Source organism: Myotis daubentonii, chromosome 2 (assembly GCF_963259705.1).
Source record: "Myotis daubentonii chromosome 2, mMyoDau2.1, whole genome shotgun sequence".
Taxonomy (NCBI): domain Eukaryota; kingdom Metazoa; phylum Chordata; class Mammalia; order Chiroptera; family Vespertilionidae; genus Myotis; species Myotis daubentonii.
This window is the reverse complement of record NC_081841.1, coordinates 177,672,224-177,698,429: the sequence shown is the minus strand read 5'-3', so window position 1 is coordinate 177,698,429 and position 26,206 is coordinate 177,672,224. Positions and strand designations below refer to the sequence as shown.

Sequence of the window (26,206 nt, the reverse complement as noted above, 5' to 3'; positions counted from 1 at the left end):
GATTTTAACTTTATTTTTCAATTACAGTTTACATTCAGTATTATCCTGTATTAGTTTAGATGTACAGAAAAGTTGTTAGAAATAATGTACTTTACAGGGTGGTCCACCCACTGCTTCAAGTACCCTCATGGACCCACACATACTCATCTCTATACTATTGACTCTATTCCCTATGTTATAATCCACATCTCTGTGAGTATTCTGTAACTACCAATTTCTACTGCTTAATCCCTTAACTTCTTTTTTTCCCAGTGCCCAACCCTCCGCCCCTCTGACAACTCTTACTCTGTTCTCTGTATCTATAGGTTTAGTTCTATTTTGCTTGTTTGTTTATTTTGTTCATTTGATTCCACATGTGAGTGAAATCATATGGTATTTGTCTTTCTCTGACTGTCTTACTTCACTTAGCATAATATCCTCTAGGTCCATCTATGCTATCATAAAAGGTAAGATTTCCTTTTTTTAGGCCAAGTAGTATTCCATTGTGTAAATATAACAGCTTTTTTTATTCACTTATTCACTCATGGGTACTTGGGTTGCTTTCAAATCTTGACTATTGGAAATAATGCTGCAATAACATAGGGTGCATATATTCTGTCAAGTTAGTGTTTTGGGATTCTTTGGATATATTCCCAGAAGTGAAATTATTGGGTCATAAGGCAATTCCATTTTTAATTTTTGAGGAATCTCCACACCTTTTCCATAGTGGTTCAACCAATCTTCATTCCCACTAACTTTATCTTAGTAAAAAGGTTAATTTTTTTTACTTTATGATCATTATAAATTCACATACAGTTATGAGAAATAATACAGAGAGATTCCATGTGCCCTTTTTCCATTATCTCCTAGTGGTAACATCTTGCAAAACTATAGTACAATATCACATATTATAGAAATTTTAATACCTAGGTAAATGAAAAAGAAAGCTTTGGCTCCTCATCAAACTCCATATATAGCAGGTACTTGTCTTTTTCTTGGCAAGCTTCTGCCACATTGGCTCTCGCTTACACTTTAATGAAGACTTCTCTCAAGATAGGTTTTTCTTTATATCTAAAAATAAGTATTTCCTTAAAAGGTTACATGGCAATTGCCTTGTAATAACTTGGAGTATTTTCTTGGATGAAGTTAATATAGAAATGTGAAGGAACAGTTTCTAGTCATCAGGTTATAGGGACTTCCTGGACAGAAAAACTTAACCTACTTACATGAAGTATATCTGTAGGGGTGGAAGGAAGATTGGTAGAAAGAATATTCCCAAAGGAGGTCATGCAGCAGTGCACACTCTCGAAGGAGCCTTGACGGGGCAACTGAAGTGAATGCAGAATCCTGTTACTACAGCCATGGTGCCATATACAAGGAGGCACAAGAGGAGCCACACTTGAACTCTAAAAAGAGGCAGTTCAAGGAAAAATCTAGGAGAGGACGAGAGGGATAGTTTTTCCAGGAGGAGACCAATCCACCTTCCAATTCAGAAGGAAGCAAAGGAGCTCCTGGGATCTTTCCATAGAGATGGAGGAGCAGTAAGTCAGGGACCTCCTGGATATTCAGCTGAAGAGTTTATCTTTAAAGGCACAGTGCTTCCTGTTCCTATTCATAAATTCATTTAATAAATTTATCGAGCACTTTCTATTTGTCCATCTCTAACTGTTGAGTTGGCAGAAAGATGAGAATTGAGTGACTTTTAAATATGAGATGCTCGAGACAAAGGTGAGAGGAAAAAAGTCCCTATCAGGAAAAAGGTAGCTCATATTTTACTCATCCCCATTGTCTAATATGAGGAAAGAGCACTGTACTCTAAATCAGGAGACTGAGGCTCTGTCACTAACTAGCTTTGTGGTATTGGGTAAATTCCACTCTGGGTGGGCCTTGGTTTTCTCAATTGAGAATTCTTGTCTAAAATGTTTTCTTAACTTCTCATCCAGATCTATAATTTATGAGATGAAATGGTTCCAAGAGACCATGGATAGCATTAACTATAGAAAAACAGAAGATCCTGGCACTGCCAACCAAATACTACTCTTTACAGAAATAAGCTCTTCTCCACTCAATTTGGAATTTCCAATGAGTTGAAGTAGAATTCTCCATGCCACTGGAAAACAGCGAAGGCTTATGATGGCGATTCTCTGACTTCTCTACAGTGTCTCTTCCCACCCACGTGATCCATACCAACTCTCATTCTAAACTCAACAGTTTGAGAATGTGGTGAGGGTGACTTGGTTGTGAAAAGAGAATGAGCTTATGACTTTTGATGCCCAGTTTCACCGTTTATCCCATGTGATGAGGTGAACTGTGTCCCCCCACACCAAATTTATATGTTGAAGTCCTATCCTATCTAATAAAAGAGAAACATGGTAATTAGCATATGACCGCTACCCTTCCCATTGGCTAATCAGGGTGATATGCAAATTAACTGCCAGCCAAGATGGCGGCCGGCAGCCAGGCAGCTTAAACTGAACATGAGGCTCGCTTGCTTCAGTGACGGAGGACTCCAACGTTCCCCGCCTGCCTTGCCGGCCTCTGAGCTTGCACTTTGAAACATTGTAACAAATATAGAAGCTAAACAAAACCCCAGAAACCAGCTTTCAGCCGGCCAGGATCTCAGAGCTGGAGTTGATACAGTGTTTCGATTATAGAACCCAAACAAACCAGATACCTGCTTTCAGCAGCAGAGGCCTCAGAGCTGGAGCCAGAGCTAAAGCTGGCCCAGAATAAAAAAGAAAAAAGAAAAAAAGGAGCTGTTGGGAGCTTCAGTCACCGCCAGCCTGAAAACAGTCCTCAGCCCCTCACCCAGACTGGCCAGGCACCCCAGTGGGGACCCCCACCCTGAAGGGTGTGTGGCCAGCTGCAAACAGCCATCATCCCCTCATCCAGGCTGGCCAGGCACCCCAGTGGGGACCCCCACCCTGATCCAGGACACCCTTCAGGGCAAACCAGCCAGCCCTCACCCATGCACCAGGCCTCTATTCTATATAGTAAAAGGGTAATATGCCTCCCAGCACTGGGATCAGCAGAGCCGTGAGGCCTCCTGGCACCGGGATCAGCGTGAGAGGGGGCAGCGCCCAAACCCCCTGATTGCCCTGCGGCTCTATGTGTGACAGGGGGCAGGGCCACAACCTCCCTATCGGCCCTGCTCTGTTCCTGACAGGGTAAGGCGCCCCAACCCCCTGATCGGCCCTGCTCTGTGTGTGACAGGGCAGAGCCATAACCTCCCCATCGGCCCTGCCCTGAGTGTGAGAGTGCTGGCACCCCAACCCCCTGATCGGCCCTGCTCTGTGGGTGATAAGGGTGGAGCCCCAACTCCCCCCCCCCCCCCATGGGCCCTGCTCTGTGTTTGATGGGGTAGAGCCATAACCTCCCCATTGGCCCTGCCCTGAGTGTGACAGGGGCGGCGCCCCAACCCCCTGATCCGACCTGCTCTGTGTGTGACAGGGGGCAGTGCCCCAACTCCCCTATCGGCCCTACTCTGTGAGTGACAGGGGGGAGCTCCCCAACCCCCTGATGGGCCCTGCTCTGTGCGTGACAGGGGGGAGCTCCCCAACCCCCTGATTGACCCTGCTCTGTGTGTGACAGGGTATGAAGCCCCAACCCCCCTTATTGGCCCTGCTCTGTGCGTGACAGGGGGTGGCGCTGCAACCTCCCCATCGACCCTGCCTTGAGTGTGACAGGGGGCGGTGCCCCAACCCCGCAATTGGCCCTACCCTGAGCATGACTGAGGGTGGCATCGCAAACTCCCGATCTGCCCTGATCTGTGCATGACAGGGGGTGGCGCCCCAACTCCCCAATTGGCCCTGCTCTGAGCCCGACCAGGGGGCAGGCCTAAGCCAGCAGGTCGTTATCTCCTGAGGGGTCCCAGACTGTGAGAGGGCACAGGCCGGGCTGAGCCCCCCCCACCCAGTGCACAAATTTTTGTGCACTGGGCCTCTAGTATATATATAAGAATCAAACAATGAATGCATAAATACATGGAACAACAAACTGATGTCTCTGTCTCTCTGTCAAATCAATAAATAAAAAATTAAAAGTAATTGAATTAGTGCAGATGAGATTAAGTGAGAAGGGGTCGTTTTTAAAGAGAGCATCAGACAGACATAATGGTTAGATGCTTTTGACAGCAAATATAAAATAATGAGCATTAGGTTCAGGTCAAGTATTTTTTTGAAGAAGATTTATTTTATTTTATTATTTTTAATGATATAATTTATTTTGGTCAGCTCTTGAAATTAATAAAAGTGGTTTCAAATCTAATTTACTCATAGTTTCTGTTACTTATTTAAGCTTTGCCCACACAAATATTTACTATCATTAATAGTGGGAAAACCTAAGTTCCAAGGATAAAAAATAGCATACTTAAGAAATCATTATTTAATAAATTTTGCAGAATCTAAGGAAGAACAGTTCTTTTCATTTCTGGGTAGTAAAATTGCATTATTGGTAAGAATATTTCCCATATGCTGAAGTTAGAAGCACCGATTTAGAACGAAAAATATTGTAAAAGAACCTTGTAATTAGATTTTTGGATTAGATGTGTGTATATGAATAAGTATGAATGTGTGCATGTTCATGTGTATGTATTAATTAATAAGTCCTGAAATAAATATTCAGTGGAAATTTTTCAGTGTCCTAGTGGGATCATCCAACCTCTTCCTGCTTGTCCATTGAAATAGAGGCAGTAAGGGCCATTGATTAAGAAGGTAATGATTCTCCAAACAAACACAAAATGACATAATAGGCCAGACCAATGATTTGCCAGTGCAGGAATTTGAAAGGCTGACAGTGGCATCAATGGATTATTTTATGGAAATAATAATAATAATTATAGTCACTCTTTTTTGAGCACCTACTAAGTGTCAGGTTCTACTAGGCAATTTATATATGGTGTGGTATTTAATAGTTATTGTTAAACATAATAGTTATTGTTATATCAGATTTATAGATGAGGAAACTTAGGCTCAGAGAGAATAACCACATTGTCCAAGGTAAGAGCAGGGTCAAGATTCATAAAACAAATCTGTGTTGTGCCAAAGCCATAGTAATCTTACTACTTACAAATATACTCCCACTCTTTCTAATGTCATCCTCACAAGTACTCATCATTCTAAAAATTTTAACTTAAAATTTTATATTTATGATTAAAAAATAACTACTAAATGTCCATGGTTCAAAATTCAATATGTGTAAAAAATAGAATAAAAACAAGTCGCCTTTCCTCTCTGGTTCCCCAGTCCTTTAGGCCCACTTTTCAGCAACAGCCCCTAAAATAGGTTCTTGTGTATAGTCTATATATGCAAACACAGAGACTAGAGAGTCACATCCTCTCCTCCCCGCCTCCCTACTCCAACCCATCCACACAGAATGTTGACAGTGAATTCACAGTTATGGACCTTATATTTTCACTAGACACTATATATATCGTGATCCTTCCAGACCCTGACCAGTCTTAATCACATACTTATAAACTCTGTTGGATCTGTTAGCACTAAAGTTGTCTAGAGAAGCCTGTGCAATCTTTTGCAAATGTATAAGTGGTATTTGCTGAGTTTGATCAGCAAATTTTGAAGCAGAAGTAGCTATATTACTTCCCCATGGCAGTCAGTAAATTATAGGGCTTTATATTTAAAAAAAATCCAAATTGAATACCCATTACCAAGATGAAAAACAATAAACAAAATGTTAATATAAGAATTAGAGGACACAAGTTGTATAACTAAGAACTGAGATAAAGATATAGAGGAGTGATGCAAAATCTGAAATTAAAATGTGTTTGATGTATAAACACAGCCTTAAGGATAGAATATCAAAAAATGCATACAGAAGGGAAAAATGCATCCAACTGAAATACCAGAAGCCACACAGCCCATCCTTAACCCGTAATTCCATTGAAGAACAATTCGCACCACCAAGAAGAGAAAAGCTCTTAGATATAGAAAGCAAAACCCTTATCAGTACAGATGCCCAGCATTCAGGAAACAATTTGGACACAGGAAAAAATATAATCTCTTTCCCCCATGATGTGGCAGCAGAGAATAGATCAAAAAGCATCAGCCAGAGGAGTCCAGCAGGGACTAAAAACGGGGAGGGTTTTCACATTCAGAGGCCTGGAGAAAAGAGCAGGCATCTTGCTCACAAGCAGAAGAAAGATACAGGTGATTTTTCCGATTAATCTTAGCAACAGATCTAAAACATATGTTTATTTATTTATAAATATTTTTTAATTTATTTCAGACAGGAAGGGAAAGGGAGAGAGAGATAGAAACATCAATGATGACAGTCATTGATCGGCTGCTTCCTATGCGCCCCCTACTGGGGATGAGCCCGTAACCCAGGCATATGCCCTTGACCAGAACGGAACCTGGGACTCTTCAGTTCACAGGCTGACGCTTTATCCACTGAGCCAAAACAGGTAGGGGAGCTCTGAAACATTTAGCACCCCATTTGGTTGCTTACCAGGTATTGAGTCTTCCTTTGAATGTAGGAAAAGCACAAACTGGCATCCTCTCTGCAAGTTTTGCAGACACACCCTGTATCATTCACTCACAATTCTCTAAAGTATGTAATTCAGTTCACTCCCATGAACATGCATCAGGTCCTTCTTACATGCAAGATGCTGAAATGAAAAATAAGCTTGCAGATCATCTCTTTCATTGAGATGCTTGCCTCGACTGTAAAAGAAGAGGGTAAAATGAATTGCTTTCTAATCAAGCACTTTTCTACACTCAGATTATTTATTTAGTTTTATGATGCTCAGCTGCCTCTCTTGACTGGGTCTCAGAACATTCCTAAGAATACTCCTTGGTTTTATAGCTGCCATTGGCAACAAATGGTCTCAAAACACCCATGAAATATCTCCTCCTGGATTTCGTTATGCAGTTTCTAGCAAAGACTTTTCCTTCTGAAAAAAAAGAAAGAAAGAAAGAAAGCAATATTTAATTACAGCCATGCTCATGATCTGAGAAATTGGCTTATGCCTTTTGATCTCAGATTTACACCAATTTCACAGGAATTCATCTTGAATTCTTCTCTAAGCCCTAGCTTTCTTACAAATAAGAACTTGGGTGTGTGTTTATTGCCTTTGGACTGACACAGAAATATATATGAACGTAGATATCTCCCTGTCTCCTTTCTTAAGAAATTTGAGATAGGCTGGATAAATGCATACATTTGCAAAGGGATAAAATCAGAATCTGAGAATCCAGGAACATAAGGGAAAGAAAATATCAAACTAAATCTTGTGTGAATCAGTTGCATGACACGAGGGCTGCAAATTTGGCTCTAAGCTTCATAACTGGCAAAGGCAAAGAAAGAAACATTATTCTAAGAGTCACAGGGTCTAAAAGCTATGAGGAAGCACAGCTTTTCCGGGTACTGAGCCCTGAGAGAAATCTCTCCCCAGGATCCTCATAAAAGTAACACTGTGAAGTATAGTAGATGATATAAAAATGCCTTAGAAGTTTCACACGATGTTTTCCTGTAATGTGCCTTAATGTAGAAGGATGGCAGATATCAAAAGGTAATTCAGTTAATGCAAGGCTGGGAGGAACCAGACGGTCTCAGCTTCGGCCAGTTTCCCTATCAGGGTGAGGACTTTCTTTCTTTCTTTCTTTCTTTCTTTCTTTCTTTCTTTCTTTCTTTCTTTCTTTCTTTCTTTCTTTCTTTCTTTTTTATTGATTTCAGAGAGGAAGGGAGAGGGCGAGATACTAGTAGAAACATCAATGATGAGAGAGAATCATTGATTGGCTGCCTCCTGCACGCCCCACAGTGGGGATCGAGCCCACAACCCAGGCATGTGTCCTGACCGGAATCGAACCGGGGACTCTTCTGTTTGCAGGCCAGCACTCTATCCACTGAGCCAAACCAGCTAGGGCAGGATAAAGATTTCTTAATTCGATTCTGACCTGCTTAGGGCTTCTATCTAGGGTAGGAAGATTAAAACAATTCATTTAAATTAGAAGTATTTTATCATAAGTAGCTGGTCATTGCAATTTAGATGGGGTAACACAGGCAAGGAAAGCTAGCCTAGAACAGAGCCTGGCATAGAGGAGGATATAAAGAAATGTGAGTTTCCATGGGTCCCTTAGCATGAAGTGCTTTCCTGGTAAGTTTGGCAATGCGGTGTAACGAAATGACCATGACCATTGTGGAGAGGCAGACTGGTGGTTAATGGCTGTGGCAACCTTTGGAAGCACCAATGGTGCCCCAAGTATCTTTCTAAGTTTTTTCTTAGGGAACTCTAAGGTTTTGCTTATGCTGAATTCTCAAGGTCTGGGTCATAGATCCAATTGAAAAGCTAAACAAATTTATGAATTTTCTTCTTGGAAAAAGACCCATGCCAAATTCTCCATACAATTTCATGATGTTCAAGGACCCCCTCAGTCTATCCTGTAATTCTCCAGAGTTAGGAGACTCTGTTTGAGTGGCATGCCCCAGGATCCTGCAAAAAAACTCTACATTCTCATGATCATTTCCATCAATGAGTTGGGTTCTGAAGACAATGATGACATACCAACCAAATGTGTGGTTAAGACTATGGCCAGAAAGAGAGAAATCACATTGCTTGGCACACCAATTTAATATGACAACATTGAATAGAAATGACAGTGAACTCATGCATTTAGAGTCTGTTATGGGTTGAACTGTGTTCTCCCAAAATTCATATATTAAAACTTTAACCCCCAAAATGTGACATTATGTGGAGGTAGGACTTTAAAGAGGTGATTAAGTTAAAATGGGGCTGTTAGGGTGAGATTAATCCATTATGTCTGGTGTCCTTATTAGAAGAGAAAATTTGGACACACAAGGGGACACAGAGGAAAAGCCATGTGAAGAGAGAGCAAGAGGACAGCCAACATAATAGTGGTGTTCATTAGTCGATAAGCCAAGAAGAGAGGCCTCAGTAGAAACTAACCCTGCTGACACCTTGATCTTGGACTTTTAGCCTCCAGAACTGAGAAAATACAGTATTTTTCCATGTATAAGATTCCCCCATGTATAAGATGCCTCCCACTTTTCCAACCCCAAATTAAGAAATCAATTATTTTAAACATAAAACAGAACACATTTTTATTTAGTAATTACTGCAGGTAATATTTACATACCAGTACTATGATACTATGCAGCATATCTATTCACTTTATTCAGCCTCTGTTGCATCACTGCTCTCTTCTTCATCACTATTAGTTCCAGACATATCAATTTCTTCAACTTCTATTGTATCACTGTTGTCTTCTTAGTCACTGTATATGTGAGACCATCCTCATAAACTGGTGGCATTTTCTGGGCTAATTTTGTTCATGTTCTCATGGACAACCCTTCTCTCCTCACGAGATTGAAGCACCATTTTGCCATTCTAAAATCAACAATGTTCATTTCGCTTGCAAACATTCTTGCCTGACATTGAATAGCTTGGCCAACACACATAAGCCACTCTGGCGCTGCTCCATAATCCAAGTCCTAAGCCTCTGCTCCAAGTTTGCCCACTTTGCTGGTTTTCCTCTTATGGCCTTCTTTTTAGCATCTTCAGGAGTTGTTCTTCCTGTTTTCTCCACTGTCTGACCATACACTCAGTGGGAGGAGGAGGTTCAAATGGTCTCTCTGCAGCTCTATTTCAATGATCTTTTGCATAGCTGATTACATTCAGTTTGAATTTTGCACAGTAAGACAATCGCTTACCAGTATTTATCTTTTGACATCTTTATGGGCTCAGAACGCCCCAGTCCCTGTTTCATCTGCACACTCTCCACACCCACCTCCAATTACGGCATCAGCTGATGTCAGTAACAATAATGCTCCTGATTGGAGGAAGCCTGTTTGGCAAGATATGGGCAGCTGCGCACCCTCGTGGCTCCCTCCTCGGCTGACTTCCATGTCTAAGACACCCCTCAATTTTCATTTTAACAATTTTAGAAAAAAATAGTGTCTTATACATGGAAAAATATGGTATATTTCTGTTTATTATTGTAACTGAACAAACAAAAGAAAGTTCCATAAGAAAGCACAAGGAATGGAGATAGGAGAGACATTTGATTTTAGAGCAGCAGTGTTAAAGCTGTATGAGACATTTAAGCTATATGAGACATTTAAGTTAATTTTAAATGCAGTGAAAATGAAATATTTGCTGACTCTCCCTGTAGAGATCCTCCTTACAAAGCCCCTGTCTTTGAGAACAGCAGTCTTGACCATGAGACTTGCTTTTGCCAATGAAATGAGAGTAGAAGTGAGTATTAGGCAATTTCCCATTATTGCTTTCTTTGCCACAGTATAAACAATATCAGATGTATTTAACCAGACACTGGTGATACCTTGTCAGAAACAGTGAGGAGAAAATTTGCTGTTATTGGTGATGTGTAGCCAGTGGTTTTAAAACATTTTTAGTAATGTAACAAAATCTTAAAAGGAGCCCTCAACACAGACCAACATGTGCTTATTAGTCTAAAGTTATTTTATGTAGTAAAATTAGTAACATTTAATTTGTATAAAACCAATTTCTATAATGGTGAGGCTTTGCTGATGAAATTAAAAATTAAGAATTGGGAGTATTTACTCATCAATTGTTACCAAGTTGACACTCTTTGCCAGTACTGTTCTTGACATTGGAAATAGGACATGGTTAAGTTTCTTGGTCTCCTGGAAGAACTTGAATAGAGGAGACAGACAATCAACAACTAAACCAATAAATAAGATAATTTTAAATAGTAATAAATGCTATGAAGAACAAATAATGCAATATGATAGAGAGTAGGTGACTGTGTAGACACAGTAAAGTGAATGGTTTGGGATGACCTCTTAGGAGCTAATATGTCACTGAAACCTGAGTGACAAGGAGGATTCTGAGCGTGAACGTACCATGCAGAGGAAAAGGCAGTACAAAGGCCAGGGTGGAAATGAACACATATTTGCCCTAGCTGGTTTGGCTCAGTGAATAGAGTGTTACCCTGCAGACTGAAAGGTCCTGGGTTTGATTCCAGTCAAGGGCACATGCCCTGGTTTCAGGCTCAATCCCCAGTGTGGGGCATGCAGGAGGCAGCTGATCAATTATTCTCACTCATCATTGATGTTTCTATTTCTCCCTCTCCCTTCTCTCTTAAATCAATTTTATAAAAAGAAATGAACACATGTTTGAGTAACAGAGTGGTTACTGTGCTCTGCTACTGCAGAATAAGAGGGAGAGCAAGGTGGGTGAGGGACAGATCATGGAGGATCTTATACACCAGCTATCAAACTACCTATGGTAAAGAGCTTTAAAAATTAAAAAAAAAAATCAGCCACAGACCAACATGTAATCCAACATGGTTAGTTTGCAGCATGTGCTACAAGATCAACACCATACAAGTTTGACACCCCCCAACGTTAACTGTAACCTGTCTTCAATGAGATGAGTCCACAGATCATGTGCTTGACATTGTGGCAATGTCAAATTGCTATGACAGTTTCTAAATGCTGACTTTTAATTTCTGTCCTTATTGTATACTAGAGGCCCAGTGTACAAAATTCATGCACTCAGGGGGTGGGAAAGGGCGCCCCTAAGCCTGGCCTGTGCCCTCTCACAGTCCGGGAGCCCTTGGGGGATGTCCAACTGATGGCTTAGGCCAGCCGTGGGCAAACTACGGCCCGCGGGCCGGATCCGGCCAGTTTGAAATGAATAAAACTATTGAAAAAAAAGACCATACCCTTTTATGTAATGATGTTTACTTTGAATTTATATTAGTTCACACAAACACTCCATCCATGCTTTTGTTCTGGCCCTCCGGTCCAGTTTAAGAACCCATTGTGGCCCTTGAGTCAAAAAGTTTGCCCACCCCTGGCTTAGGCCCATCCTTAGTCAGACATCCTTAGTGCTGCTGCAGAGAGGCTCCCGCCACTGCTGCTGCACTCACCAGCCATGAGCCCAGCTTCTGGCTGAGTGGTGCTCCCCCTGTGGGAGCTCATTAGCCACCAGGGGGCAGCTCCTGCATTGAGCGTCTGCCCCCTGGTAGTCAGTGTGTGTCATAGTGACCGATTGTTCTTCTGTCAGGCTGAAACTGGCTCTCTGACATCCCCTGAGGGTCCCAGTTTGCGAGAAGGTGCAGGCCAGGCCGAGGGACCCCACCGGTGCATGATTGGGGCCGGGGAGGGATTTGGGAGGTTGGCCAGCTAGGGAGGAACAGTGGGAGGGCTCCAGGGCATGTCTGGCCCATCTTGCTCAGTCCTGATAGGCTGGAACCCAGCAGCAGGATAACCTACTGGTCGGAGCATCTGCACCCTGGTGGTCAGTGCATGTCATAGCGACTGGTCGACCAGTTGACTGCCCCTCCCCCCCACCCCCCCTGGTCAGTGCATGTCATAGTGAGCAGTTGAGCAGCCTTACCATATCATTAGCATATTATGCTTTGATTGGTTGAAGAGCCAACTGGATGACCAGACACTTAGCATATTAAGCTTTTATTATATAAGATACCTTGATGCAGACCAGGAACACATGTCTGTGGATCTGTAAACCACATTTTGAGTAGTGCATGGAAAGGATCTTAGGTTTTACTCCAAGTGCAAGGGGAAGCACATATAGGCAAGGTGAAAAAGAGAAAAACCAAGGACCAATTACAGGACTGTGGGGGCATTCTTTACCAAGGTGGAGAAGACTTACGAGAAACAAATCTGGGAAGAGAAAGCAAAAGTTCTGCTTTGAACATGTTAAGTGAGGAGTGTCTAGATCTCCAAGTGAGAGGTCAAGGAGTAAGTTAGGTATATGAATCTGGAGCTCACAGCTGAGATCAGGGCCAGAGATATAATACGGAAAGTCATGATAGCCTGCATTTAAAGCCACAGACCAGGGGAGTTATTTAGCAAGTGCTGTTATGAAAGAAATGAGATTGCATGACCTAGATCTGGGGGCATTCTGACATAAGACTCATTGACTCCATGTCAATAATCACAAACTTTGAATCTAATATTTATGGAACCAGGGCATCACAAAACATGAGTTAAATCCCCAAGTGGGACAAGGTTGGCATAAAGAGGGTCGATAAATACACATGGGATGAATGAGCTCCAAAATACCCTTCTAAATCTGAGATACTGAAATTCAAGTATTGTTCAAGCTTCATCTCCATGACATAGTGTGTTGAATAGGGCCTCCAAAAAGCCATTATATGCCTCAGAAACTGTGAATGGGAACTTAAATGATAAAGGGTCTTTGGATGATCCAGCTGGTTCCTACAGCCACTGACAAGTATTTTTATAAGAGACACTGAGAGGAGAGACACAGACAGAAGAGAGGAGGCCATGTGGCCATGGTAGAGATCGGAGTGATGCTGAGGAATGGTGGCAGCCCCTAGAAGCTACGTTAGGCAAGAAGGATGCCCCTCCAGAACTTTAGAGAGAGCGCAGTCCCACAGACACATCCGTTTTGAATTTCTGTTCCTCAGAACTGTGAGAGAATACATTTCAGTTATTTTAAGCCACCCAGACTATGGTAGCTTGTTAAGGCAGCCTAGGAACATAACATACGTGGAATATTTTAGCTGACTCTATTTCCACATTTCCACTGGAGCTGTGTCTTATTCTGACCCAGTGATTCTTGGCCTAGAGCAGTGATTGGCAAACTGCAGCTGGCGAACCACATGCGGCTCTTTGGGCCCTTGAGTGTGGCTCTTCCACAACATACCACGTGTGGGCATGCACATACAGTGCTATTGACACTTCGTGGCCCATGTGCAGAAGTCGGTATTTTGTGGAAGAGCCACACTCAAGGGGCCAAAGAGCTGCATGTGGCTCGTGAGCCGCAGTTTGCCGACCACTGGCCTAGAGAACTTATGAAAAAGACTGATGTCTGGGTCACACTCTCAGAGATTCTGCTTCATTGGGCTTGGGGTACAGGCTGGCTTTGGTGGACAGTCAGGGTTGAAAACTGTCATTTAATTAGTGACAACAACTTAATATCATGGGGTGACATAGAAGTACGTGGGATGGGAACAGCTATAGAAAATGTTTTAACCTTAGGAAATTGCTCTGGAAATAACATTCTGTATCTTTATGCCCTAATATAAAGTATTCTTAGGAACTGTTTGGACTGTCAGCAGTCTGTATATACCCTTTTGGAACTCAGACAGTCCTGTTTCCACTGTGAAGAAGTGAATGGATGCTCTGATGAATCTGGACAAACCCCCTCCCCGTGATGCCCCAGAAGCACTAGGGGAGGCATTGCCTTCTAGATCGACAATGCTTAACTTAGCATAAATCAAAGATGTCACTGGCAAACCCTTCCTTACAATTAGATAATGACAATTTTGAATTTCTTGTGGCTGGTACTTCATGTAATTAAGAAAAAATCTGCAGGCTGGATGTGCTGAATAGCAGAATAGTACCTTATTATTTGGAAGGAAGAGGGTCCCTAATTGTGGAACGAAGCAATTCGTTGTATGCCATCCCTAAATAAATGTTTCTTTATTTCTGAAGCTGTGTGACCTCCTGTAGCGGTCTTCCTAGCACGTCAGGGAGCAGTCAGGAGTGAATGTAGTTAGCAACGCACGCTTGTCTGTAAAGGGCCTTTGACAACGAGCTCACTGCATCTATTGACTCCCTGGGAAGTCTGAGGTCACAAGCTTGGCTGGAGCACATGAGCCCAGATAATGAAGATGGTTTTACCCTCTTGAAACAGGGCCAGAAACTTTATCTACTTCATTGTGCACTTTGGGTCATGTGCTAACCATGAGGCTTTCTCTAACACTAATCCCCCTAATGATGGCTTCTCCCAGCCCTTACACAAACCCCACGAGGCCCGGTGGCTGGCAATCCAGACAGAATAAAGGCAGCCCGGTGTTTGGCTTTTGAACTGAGTTCAAGGCAATTAAAGTCATGGGCTAAGGAGTAAAGGAGGGGGGTTAAAAATACCAGCATAATAAGTAGTATGACTGGAGTGCTCTGCAAATTAACTCAATTAGACAAAGCCTGATTTAACGGGGAAGATGGTGAGAAGCGCTACCCTCATTAAATCTGGCTGTTAGAGGCACTTCTATAAAATTAAATTTGTTTGAGTTGTTTGGATCACATAAAATAGTCTGTGCGTGTGCATGTACACACGTGCACATGCGTGGGTTCTGTGATTTTGTGGGTATTTTTTAAAGAGGAGAGGAACAGACCGCAAAACAAAAATATACAAAAACAAAACAAAACAACAAAAACAAACAAAAATAAAAAACGGAGTGAATGCTCAAGAGCTCGAGTGGAAGACAAGAAGAAAGCAGTATAGGAGGAGAGAGAAAGTTCCCAGAGTGTAAAGCCATGCGCTCTCTTTGGTGGGGGCTTCTGCTCAGTTGGCTGGGCTGTGGAATGCTGCCCGGAGCCCGGGCCCAGTTCCCCCGAGTCTGCATGACGGTGGCCAGCCTGGTGGCCAAGGAGTGCTGCCCGCCGCTGGGTGTGGAGCCGGCCAACGTCTGTGGCTCTCAAGAGGGCCGGGGCCAGTGCACGGAGGTGCAAGCCGACACCAGGCCCTGGAGTGGTCCTTATGTCCTGAGAAACCAGGATGACCGAGAACGGTGGCCACGGAAGTTCTTCAACCGGACCTGCAACTGCACAGGTGAGGCAGACCCCCGGGGGGAGACCTGGCCTGCCCCTAACTGAGTGGGGAGGGCCCAGTTGGGAAAGGAGCCCCAGCGAAGAGATGGCTAGGCCAGGCTCTGCAAGGCAATCCAAGTTTGTGTCTCATAGGGAGCAAATTGAGGAAGGCTAATGTCTTGCTTAGATTCTTCACGCCCTCTAGTACATGTAGTTATGGAATCTAAGTAAATATGGCATGAGCCAAGCCTGGCTATATGAACTCATGCCAACATACCATTGGCTTGTCTGTTGGAAGCTACAGGGCTCAGGAGTCAGCTTTGAAAACCAGAGCAAGTCCTTTCACGATGGAGTCAATGCACTCTCCCGAAATGGGTTTGCACTTGTTGAAGAAAGGGGCGGGTGAGGTTGGCATCTGGAAGACGGGCGTGGAAGGCAGGTGTTCTGTTGTCTGAGTGTCCGAGTTTTGAACATTTCGACAGGTCTCACGCAGAGGGACGTTATGCCTGGGTGGGTCGTAACTTTGCCAAAGCTGGAGAGATGTGGCGGGGCCAAGCTGTCTCTGTGATCTGGGGAGGGAGGATTGTTATCAGAGAGCAATGGCTTTTCTCTCTCTTTTCTGGGTTCGATGTGGGCATTTCACAGTTGCGCAGTGTCCCTCTTTTCGGCATTAGTCTCTCTTATGAACCGTTTGTTTGAAATCTCTGCGCACTTCTTATGCCTCTGGCTCTTCTGAGCCTTCGCAGGTCCTCCTCACTGGGCTCAGCAGCTGTGACAGCCATGACAAACTCTCAAAGGCGGGCAGGGCATTTGAAACACAGAAAACATAAGCGGCAACTTTAGCAAAGCCCTTCGACACTGTCCCGCATATCCAGCTGCATAAGGAGTTTTCCCTTTTAAATTATGTTGTACTATATTTTTATATGATACCAAAACCTGGAAAATACAGATAATTGAACTATGTAAGGTTGTAAAAAGTAAACTAAGAGAATGTACAAAAGATTGTGATATTAAAGTAGGAGTGATGTTGGTATTTTTAAACTTTAAAAATAATTCTGGCTTTAAAATCATTTTGTAGTCATATTGTTAATTCTATGACTCAAAGAAATTATTAATTTTGCCTTGAGTATTAATTGTGACCAGGAGTTTTTAATAGCATATTGAATATTACTGTCCATTTTTCTAAACCAATTGAACATTTGCTTCTATAGACATTATCTCATAGATTCTCATGGCTTTGCAGTCTAATGAGAAACAGCAGGTTTCATATTACTTGGGTGATTGGAAACCACACCACACAGTAATTTCTTTGTATGGACTGAATCAAAATTTCTTCCAGAACACTTATTTCCGGATCAATCAATGTTAGAGTACCGCAAGTACACAGGTTGGAAATCTCTGAGACAGAAGGTATTAAGAAGTCAGATATAAATGTCCATTCTTCTTATCACCATCTACTTTATCTTTTTGACCTGTGTTACAAGCTTTTTTTAAAAAAGATGGGGATGGGAAGAACAGAGAGTGGCAGAATTGAAGGGATAATTGTAATTTCTCTTTCCTGGGGGAATGCTTATAAATATTTCTCTAGAAGTGACAGAAACTTGGGGTCATGGTGGCCTACATTCAAAACATACAAGGAATCCCCTGTCTGAGGAGGATAAACATACCTACGAGGCAGAGGGCCAGGAACGGGGCCTGTCCTCTAAGTCCAGACTGTAAGGACCTCTCATGTCCATAAGCCAGTCAAAGGAAGCAGGGCTTCCTCAAGGTGTGTGGTGTATGGTCTCCAACTCCAGACATTGTCATGGCCATGACTGCTTCTGAGACCCACTACCAGGTTATGGCTTACCCTCCTCTTCCATGAGCTGGTTTATCCGGACTCATACAGGACCATAGTTCTTTCCATCCTCACTTTGGATGGCTCCACTTACACTGGGGAGATGGTCTTTTTCTTTGGGTCTCAGGGCACCAGACTAAGTCCTTAGTGACTGAGCTGGAAAGTTATTTAGTAGGCACAGTAATCACTGTGATGTGTCATATGTCCTAAAGCAAGACACATGTCTTTCCCTATATTCTTCCTAAAGAGTGAGTTGCTTGCCTTTCTAGGGTAGCTTTTTCATGGTTTAAGAGCCAGTCTTTACGATTTAAAACTAATCTTGAGAGCTCCAAAGCCCTCTTCTCTGGTAGCCTCATAATTACTTTGCAAATAGGACCTTTGGAATTCACTGGGGTCACCCAAAATTTAAAGAAGTATAGCCTTAGCCAGTTTGGCTCAGTGGATAGAGCATTGGCCTGTGGACTGAAGGATCCCAGGTTCAATTCCAGTTAAGGGCACATACCTCGGGTGTCCATCCGGGACCCTGGTTGGGGTGCGTGCAGGAGGCAACCAATTGATGTGTTTCTCTCACATCGATATTTCTCTGTCTTTCCCTTTCTCTTCCACTCTCTCTAAAGATCAATGGAAAAATATCCTCTGGTGAGGATTAAAAAAAAAAAAAAGAAGTATAGATTAGCTTGTGGCAAATAGGCTACTGATGACCTTGAACTTTGTTAAATCAGTGGAAAAATAAGCACACCATTCATCTATTGCTGGACATTTAGGTTGTTCCCACATATTAGCTATTGGGAATAGTGCTGCAATGAGCGTGGGGATACTAATATTTCTTCGAGACCTCAATTTCAATTCCTTTGGATAAATACCCCAAAGTGGGATTGCTGGATCATATAATAGTTCTATTTTTAAGTTTTGAAGAACATTCATACTGTTATCCATAAGCAGTTGCCCCATTTTGCATTCCCACCAATAGTGCATAAGGTTTCCAATTTCTCCACAACCTAGCCAAGCGGTATATATGTGCAATTGAATACTATTCAGCCAAAAAAGGAAGAAAATTCTGTAATATGTAACACATGAATGAACCTGGAGGATATTTTGCTAAAGAAATAAATTAGTCACAGAAAGACAAAAACTGCATGATTCCACTTATATGAGTTATCTAAATTAATCAGATTGAGCAAAATAACTGAGAGTTCTATAGTTTTGTACCTACAATAATGTATTACACATTTAAAAATGTAAGTGTTCTTACCACACAAAAAATAAAAATGAAAATAAAAATTAACACCATAGTTTCTATGACCTCGAAGTTGGTAAAATATTTTAGCCTATTTAATTAAAATAAATGCAAACTCCGAGGGGGGGTGGGTAACTCTAAATTATGTGCTCAAATTCTCTAGAGAGAATTTCTCATTTCTCTATTCTCTGTGGGGATAAATTGAAAACAAACGTTATTGAACTTAATTGTCAGGAAGAGCTGAATTTCAGGAGACTTAGCCATTCACTTTATAAGTCATACCTGCCACATGGCTTTTCTGAGACTAACCAGTTGCAGCTGTGTCTTTAGACTTTTGAAAAACATGCACACCAAATAGTTTTTGAATAGTTGTCTGAGCACTTCTTGTTTGTACAAGTGACTAAGTGCCTCCATTTTCCAATCTCTGGAATGGGGATAATGATGAAACCACACCTGTAAAATCCTTTTGAGCTCTGTAGATGAAAGGCCCTATGTGAGTATAAAGTATTGTTATTAAAATAATAGAATCTCTAATTAAAAGGAATAGCTATTTAGAGCTCCTTATAAATCCACTAATCGGTGGTCTTTAAGCTTATTTAGCCTAATAGCTTTCTGAGGTTGAGCTGATGTAGTTCGTGTAGGAACGTGCATTGTTTGGTTGCCCTTAGTCTCTTTCCATTTCTATCCCAGTCCTAAGTAGATATTGGACTTTGTCTTTTTAATTTTATTTTTTGCTCAAAGACATACTCAGTGCTAGATAGACTGGTATCTAGGGATCCTTTATTTTTTCTTTCTCTTCATTTCTAAAAGGGCCCTCTATTTTTTTTTTTTTTTTTTTTGCTGTTGCTATGGTGGATTAAGGGGAAAAAATAACATGTTAAATTGATGTAAGGAACTACTAGGAAGTCTAAATTAAAGAAATAAACATTTGGGCTCTAGGGTTTTAAGTTGTTGCACTTTTCAGTTGTCATCAGCATTTTAACAGATTTTTGAGATCAGGTTTAGAAGCTAAAAAATGAAAAGGATCTGCAGAGCTTTGGAATATTTTCTCTGAGACATGGTATAACATGAATTTTTAATTTTTTTATTTTTCAATAATAGTTGATGTACAATTTTTTTTGTTCATCCTCACCTGAGGATATTTTTCCAATGAGTTTTAGAGAGAGTGGAAGGGAGGGTAAGAGACAGAGAGAAACATTGATGTGAGAGAGACACATTGATTGGTTGCCTAGTTCTCATTCTCTGGATTGAAAGAGCAGAGACATTTGTGCAAACACAGGGAACCCGCAGTGATTTGCACTTCCTGACACCAAGGCAGCCAATTCACCTTTATGACCTGCCAGTCTTCATTGATTTTGCATTAACTCTGTCTCCTTTGTGAAATGAACCAACTTTCTTAATGTTAGATTTCACCTGAATTCTTGGAAATCAGCTTATATATGTTGGTTTCACCTTTAGCTTAGTGTATATTCTCTCCTCTAAACCAACGAGCTGTCTTGTGTCAGCCTTTTAGTGTATGCCACAGGATAGCGGGGCTCAACAGGTGGACATTGAGGCTGCCGCTCGGTCTCAGGTAGGGAGATAGAGAGAATTAGGAAGGGCCACCCTGCATGACCCATGAGAGGAAGGAGAGTATAGATGACAACATGTGCTTAGATTACTAGTGCTATCATAACAAAGCACCACAGACTAGCTGACAGAAATTCATTTTCTCACAGTTGGAGGCCTAACGTCCAAGATCAAGATGTTGGCAGGTTTGGCTGTCTTCTACCTGTGTCATCACTATCTGAGCAACCATCTGTGTTTAACTTTCCTCTTCTTATAAGGACACCAGTCATAGCAGATTAGGGGGCCACCCAAATGACCTCCTTTTAACTTAATTACCTCTTTAAAGACCCTGTCTGCAAATACAGTTATATTGTGAGGACTTAGGGGTTAGGACTTCAACATATTAGTTTGAGGGGGAGACACAGTTGAGTCCATAACAGCATGTAATACACTTGATATCCTGTTTCTTTGCAGGAAAAATTTCTAGGAAACACTCTAGTGTCCAGTTCACTTTGAGATACAAACATTTCAAGAGAGTAAGGGAGGTAGATCTACATGATGGAATACTATGCTGCTGTAAAAAAGAAGGAAATCTTACCATTTGCAACAGCATGGATGGAACTGGAGAGCATTATGCTAAGTGAAATAAGCCAGTCAATGAAGGAAAAATACCACATGATGTCACTCATTTCTGGATAATAAAGACCATTGTAAACTTATGAACAAAAATAGATACAGAGGCAGAGCTGCCTCGAACAGACTGTCAAACTACAGCAGGAAGGCCGGGGAGGGTGGGAGGGCAGGAGGGGGGTGGGTAAGAGATCAATCAAAGGACTTGTATGCATGCATATAAGCATAACCAATGGACATAAGACACTGGGGGGTAGGGGAGGCCAGGGGATTGTCAAGGGCGGGGGGGAAAAAGGAGACATATGTAATACTCTTTGTAATACTTTAAGCAATAAAAAAAAAAAAGAGAGAGAGTAAGGGAAGGAAATTGGCTTTCTTTTCCCCCTTGCAAGCACCGTCATCTTCTCATCCATTCTATCCCAAAGTTCAACTTCAGACATTTATTCCAAAGGACATAAACTTACTTCTTCTATCCCTCTCTCCCCCCTCCCTCCCTCCTATCCCAAATACTCTAGGAAACTTTGCTGGCTTTAACTGTGGAGACTGCAAGTTTGGCTGGACTGGTCCCAACTGCGATCAGAAGAAACCACCAGTTGTTCGAAAGAACATTCATTTTTTGACCCCTCAGGAGAGGGAGCAGTTCTTGGGTGCCTTAGACCTCGCGAAGAACACCACACACCCTGACTACGTGATCACCACGCAACACTGGCTGGGCCTACTTGGGCCCAACGGGACCCAGCCACAGATCGCCAACTGCAGCATTTATGATTTCTTTGTGTGGCTTCATTATTATTCTGTTAGAGATACATTATTAGGTGGGTTTCCCCCTTAGATTAACGCATATTATCATCGGTTTGTGTTTGGGGGTGGGGTAGTTGGATGGAAAGTAATTTCAGACAAGTTAATTAATAAGAGCACAACTGGAAGGAAGGGGTAGGTGTGTGAAAAAGTCAGAGAACTGTCAAATGCTGCCTAAAGTTAGGCTGGAGCAGTTTCTTCCTGCACATCAGCTGCAGACATTTGAAAATGTTCTTTCCTGTAGTTTGTGTTTTGAGTTTGAAGTCCAATCTTGTCTACAAAGCTATTAATTCTCAAAGGCAAGAGATGGTGAATTGAAGGCAAATTCCTTTAAAAAATAGTTTTATTGAATTTAGAGAGAGAGTGAGAGAGAAACATTGATATGAAACATTGACCAGCAGCCTCCTGCATGCCCCCTACTGGGGATAGAACCCAAAACCAGGGTATGTGCCCTGATCAGGACTTGAACTGGCCACCTGTCAGTGCCAATTAAGCCACACCAGCCAGGGCAAGGCAAATTTCTTTTGATTCCAGCAGAAAACATTTTTAAATCTGGCCATGGGAGCCCTCTCTGACCTTTTCTTCAAATTAGAGGATTTAACTAAACACATGCTAAACCACATGACACTTCTTTGGGCAGAATTAGAGTGTGTGTTGGAAGTGTGTCATTACCAGTAAACTCACACGTATTAGTCTTTAGACTTCCAGGTCATTATCTACGGTGCCCATGCCCTGCTGGGATCCCCAGAGTTTTTCTGGAGTTGTATTGTCAAGAAAAAGCATAGCCACAACAATGTCGTGTTCCTTCTGGCTCAGTTATTGGACTACAGTTACGTTTGATGCTTGAGAAAATGGTGACTTGCCCTTCTGGATCCTAAAAATTGGGGCTTGGGTAGAACTTGGAATGGGAAGAACTTCATTAATCTAGTAGGTTCTGCTCCATCCTCAGTCGTTTTTGACTCAGGTGAAAGCCATAAGCCCTAGTTTGTTCCAGAGGGGCTGAGTCCATTCCAGCATCTGCTCAGTGCAGTTCTGAACCTTTGGTTATACCTGCTATTATTCCCACTTTGGGAGACCCTCACTGGGGTGAGGGTTCATGAGGACATGAAGCTCACTTTGAATAGTCCCCTTCTTATTTGGAATTGTCTGTCCCCGTGTTTATCACTGGTCCCCCATCACTTGATTTTTCCTCATCATTTTTTAAATTTTAACTTTAATTTTTTGAATTAAAACAAAATTTTCCATTACAGTTGACATACAATTTTATTCTCCCTCATCATTCTGTTTTGAGAACTTTAAACTTTTTCTGGGTTAAAGCATTTAAAAAGGGCTGCACAGCCAACAGCAGCAACTGCAGTCCTTTCCTCCATGTGTCTTTAAAACACTTGCCTCTCCAGTACACATCTGTCTTTCTCTATCGATAGATAAGGAGGCTCTTCTGGCAATAAACCTTTATAGCTTTCCCGTCCTGACTCTGAGGAATTTTTGCGTTATGAGAGGCTAGTCTCTCAAGAGTAAAAGAAAAACTATAGTTTCTTTTCGTATCTAGGAATTAAATTTATATTCATGTCTGTTCAGCTCTCTGAAGTTATTATAGGCACTTTGAAAAAGAACTAAAGTTAGCTAAAGTTTCTACATAACCATCAAAAGCTGTTATGAAAGGGGGAAGAAGGATGGAACAGGCAGCAGGGAGGTGATTAAATGGCCCACAACTTTTCAGTAAAATTGGCATTTCCACTGGCCAGCCAAGTTGGTTTGAATGTATTTTTCTCTCTTCTAGTGTCGGCGACCACACTTGTCAGCCAGTAGTTCTAACTGATTGATGGCTAAGGCAAAATCCGTGAAAGTTCTTTTTTGGTTATATAAATGCTGAATTAGTGCATTAGAAGATGCTTTATTCTTAATTAATCCTTCCCTTGTAAATGTATTCATTTGTAAAGAATCAGTTAGAAAATATCTTTTAAAAATATATTTCATTTAGGTCTTAATGATCTATTCCTTTGGAGACTCTGATTTCATTAAATATATAACATGAACTTTTAAAGCTGAAAGTGACCTGAATTCCTCTGGGTCTCCGTTGACATTCAAACTTTTGAGAGTTGAAGAATTCACCCTAAAAGTGCCAGTTGATTCTGAAATGATTTTGTTGTTGCTTTCAGAAAGATAAATGACAAAAACAATTATTTTGGACTAAAACACCATGGATTTATTGGCTTTGCAGACACATCCTAGGTAAGGTTTAACTTTTTTAAAACTCTGTTCTGTGGTGTCTAATTAGTTTCCCAATTGTTTTAGGACCAGGACGCCCCTACAAGGCCATTGATTTCTCACACCAAGGACCCGCCTTTGTCACCTGGCATCGGTACCATTTGTTGTGGCTGGAAAGAGATCTCCAGGTTGGCGAAAACCATACTTTTGGTTCCTTACATTTTGTTATACATTTGGTGAAGACCCATAACATTCTTTGCATTATATGCTTTCCTGTTCTATCTTATGGCTGGATTAAGTGACTAGGCATGTCCTTTGCTTTTAGCGACTTATTGGCAATGAGTCCTTTGCTTTGCCCTACTGGAACTTTGCCACTGGGAGGAATGAGTGTGACGTGTGTACAGACCAACTGCTTGGGGCAGCAAGACAAGATGATCCGACTCTGATTAGTCAGAACTCAAGATTCTCCAGCTGGGAAATTGTCTGTGATAGGTAATCACACCTGACACTGGGTTTTCTTATGTCTGAGAGATGGCGAGTCACTTTATGTTTCTGTCCCTAGTGCATGTTGGGTTCTGTTTACATGTTTCTGCAAATGACTTTCCTGGGGGAGGTAGGATTTTTTAAAATTCTAAACTCTTTAATAAAAAATAGAGGCATGGCCCTGGCGGTGAGGCTTGGTTGGTTGGAGTATAGTCCCATGCACTGAAAAGTCACATACCCAGGTTGTGGGTTTGATACCCGGTAGGTCTCTCCCTCTCTCCACCCCCTCCATTCCTTCCTCTTTAAAATCAATAAGAAAGCATATTCTTGGATGAGGATTTTAAAAAAAATTATGAAAGTCACATTTGTGAGTTGAATGTGCTTGGCCATCATTTTGAGATCAACTATTTTAGCACCAGTCATATTCTAAGCAGTGTAATAATGCTGGGGATATAAGAGTGAATAAAATATAGCTTTTAAAAATATTGTTTTATATTTACAAAGGTGGAATGCTTGTAAATAAATTACAATACAAGGTGGGAAGTATCATAATAGATGTATGTGCAAAGTCAAGGAGAGGAGTGGGGAAAGACTCTAAGAGATAGAGATGATTATTCTGAGACTTTAAGGAGGCACAGACCTCAACCAAGTAGAGGAGGGTGGTAAGTGTGCCCTAGGTGGAGGGAATATCATATATGAAGCTAGAAAGTCTTTGGAAGCGGTGTGGTGTGGCTGGACCACAGGGTGCTGGGAGTTGAGAGGGATTGGGGAGGACGGGCTGTAAGTACTAAAGAACACAGAAGAAGGCAAGCAGCCTGCCGCCCAGGGAGAAGTCTGTCCTCAGTGAGTCCTTGAATTTGTTTCTCTTTCCTGGCACAGATCTCAGAAAAAAATTTCCCAAGAGGATTTCTTTATTCATTTGCTTCTTACAAAATCCTGTTTTTAACCCTGCTGAGCTAGCTCCCCTGTCCAGGGCACAAAGCTTCAATGTCAATACCCCTGAGCCGGGGCATGTGCGTACTTTCAGGGGTGGAAGCCTAGCTTGCAGGATCCCATTGCTCTTTCCTAAGCTTTTGCTACAGCCCTATGAACAGCGCTCCACACCACAGGGGGATGTTAACAAGTGCTTTTTACGTGACTTAGCATAATTTCATAAAGCACCATTTCTTTTAATGCCTTGAGGTATTAATAGGTGGTACGTGACAGAGTTTTCTATAAATTTAGGGAATGCTGACTAAAAAAGTTTTTTTTTTAGTTTCAGAATGTCTCAGGGCTTTTCTTCTATAAGCGAATTATTACTCTTCAAGAGGGGCCTACACTTATGTGACCCTGGCACCCTTATTTCACAGACCATCTCAGTGGAACACACTTGGGAATGCTGCCTTGGAGGCCTGCATTGTATTCCCCCCCCTGCCTAATGTTAGGGACTGGCCTCTCTCATCCTCCTGTGCGCTGATTCTATTCTCACATCCCTGGTACCATCCATTAAAACCCACACAGAAACAGCTCTAAATTGTTATTTCTCTCAGTGGGATGGCATTCTGATGGTGGAATGTCAGACCACCACAGGCCTGGGGAATATAATCTTTGGGGGGCATGGAACTTCCTCAGCCTCCATGTTCATGACATGACCATCCCCACTGCCCTAGAGCATTTGCTAATACAGCGCTTGCCCCAATACCTCCTCTCTGTATTGTTTTATCTGTTTTCACTCTGGCCACCTCCATTTGCCTTCGGTTTGCCTAAATGCTTTCCTAGCTTTCCTAGTACATAGGCCCTTCTGCCCCAACTGGCTTAGCTTGTATAGTACTGGTCACCCTCTTCTCTCTTCAGTCACTCAAGATTCAAAGGCACATAATAGGAATCAACATCTTATCTGTAAGCCCTCTTACAGTCTCTCTAGTGGAATAGTAAATATCATGATTATGCATATCTATTCA

General features: G+C 42.0%; 1 protein-coding gene across 1 annotated transcript in view; it reads left to right on the top strand.

Moving 5' to 3' along the window:
* The first annotated feature begins 14,774 nt into the window (after positions 1–14,774).
* DCT (dopachrome tautomerase) overlaps positions 14,775–26,206 on the top strand; it is a 30,894-nt gene continuing 19,462 nt past the window's right edge. The window contains exons 1-4 of the mRNA XM_059684951.1: positions 14,775–15,547; positions 21,293–21,592; positions 23,871–23,971; positions 24,109–24,275. Coding sequence (XP_059540934.1) covers positions 15,178–15,547; positions 21,293–21,592; positions 23,871–23,971; positions 24,109–24,275 — 938 coding nt within the window. The 5' untranslated portion in view covers positions 14,775–15,177. The remainder of the gene's footprint in view (positions 15,548–21,292; positions 21,593–23,870; positions 23,972–24,108; positions 24,276–26,206) is intronic.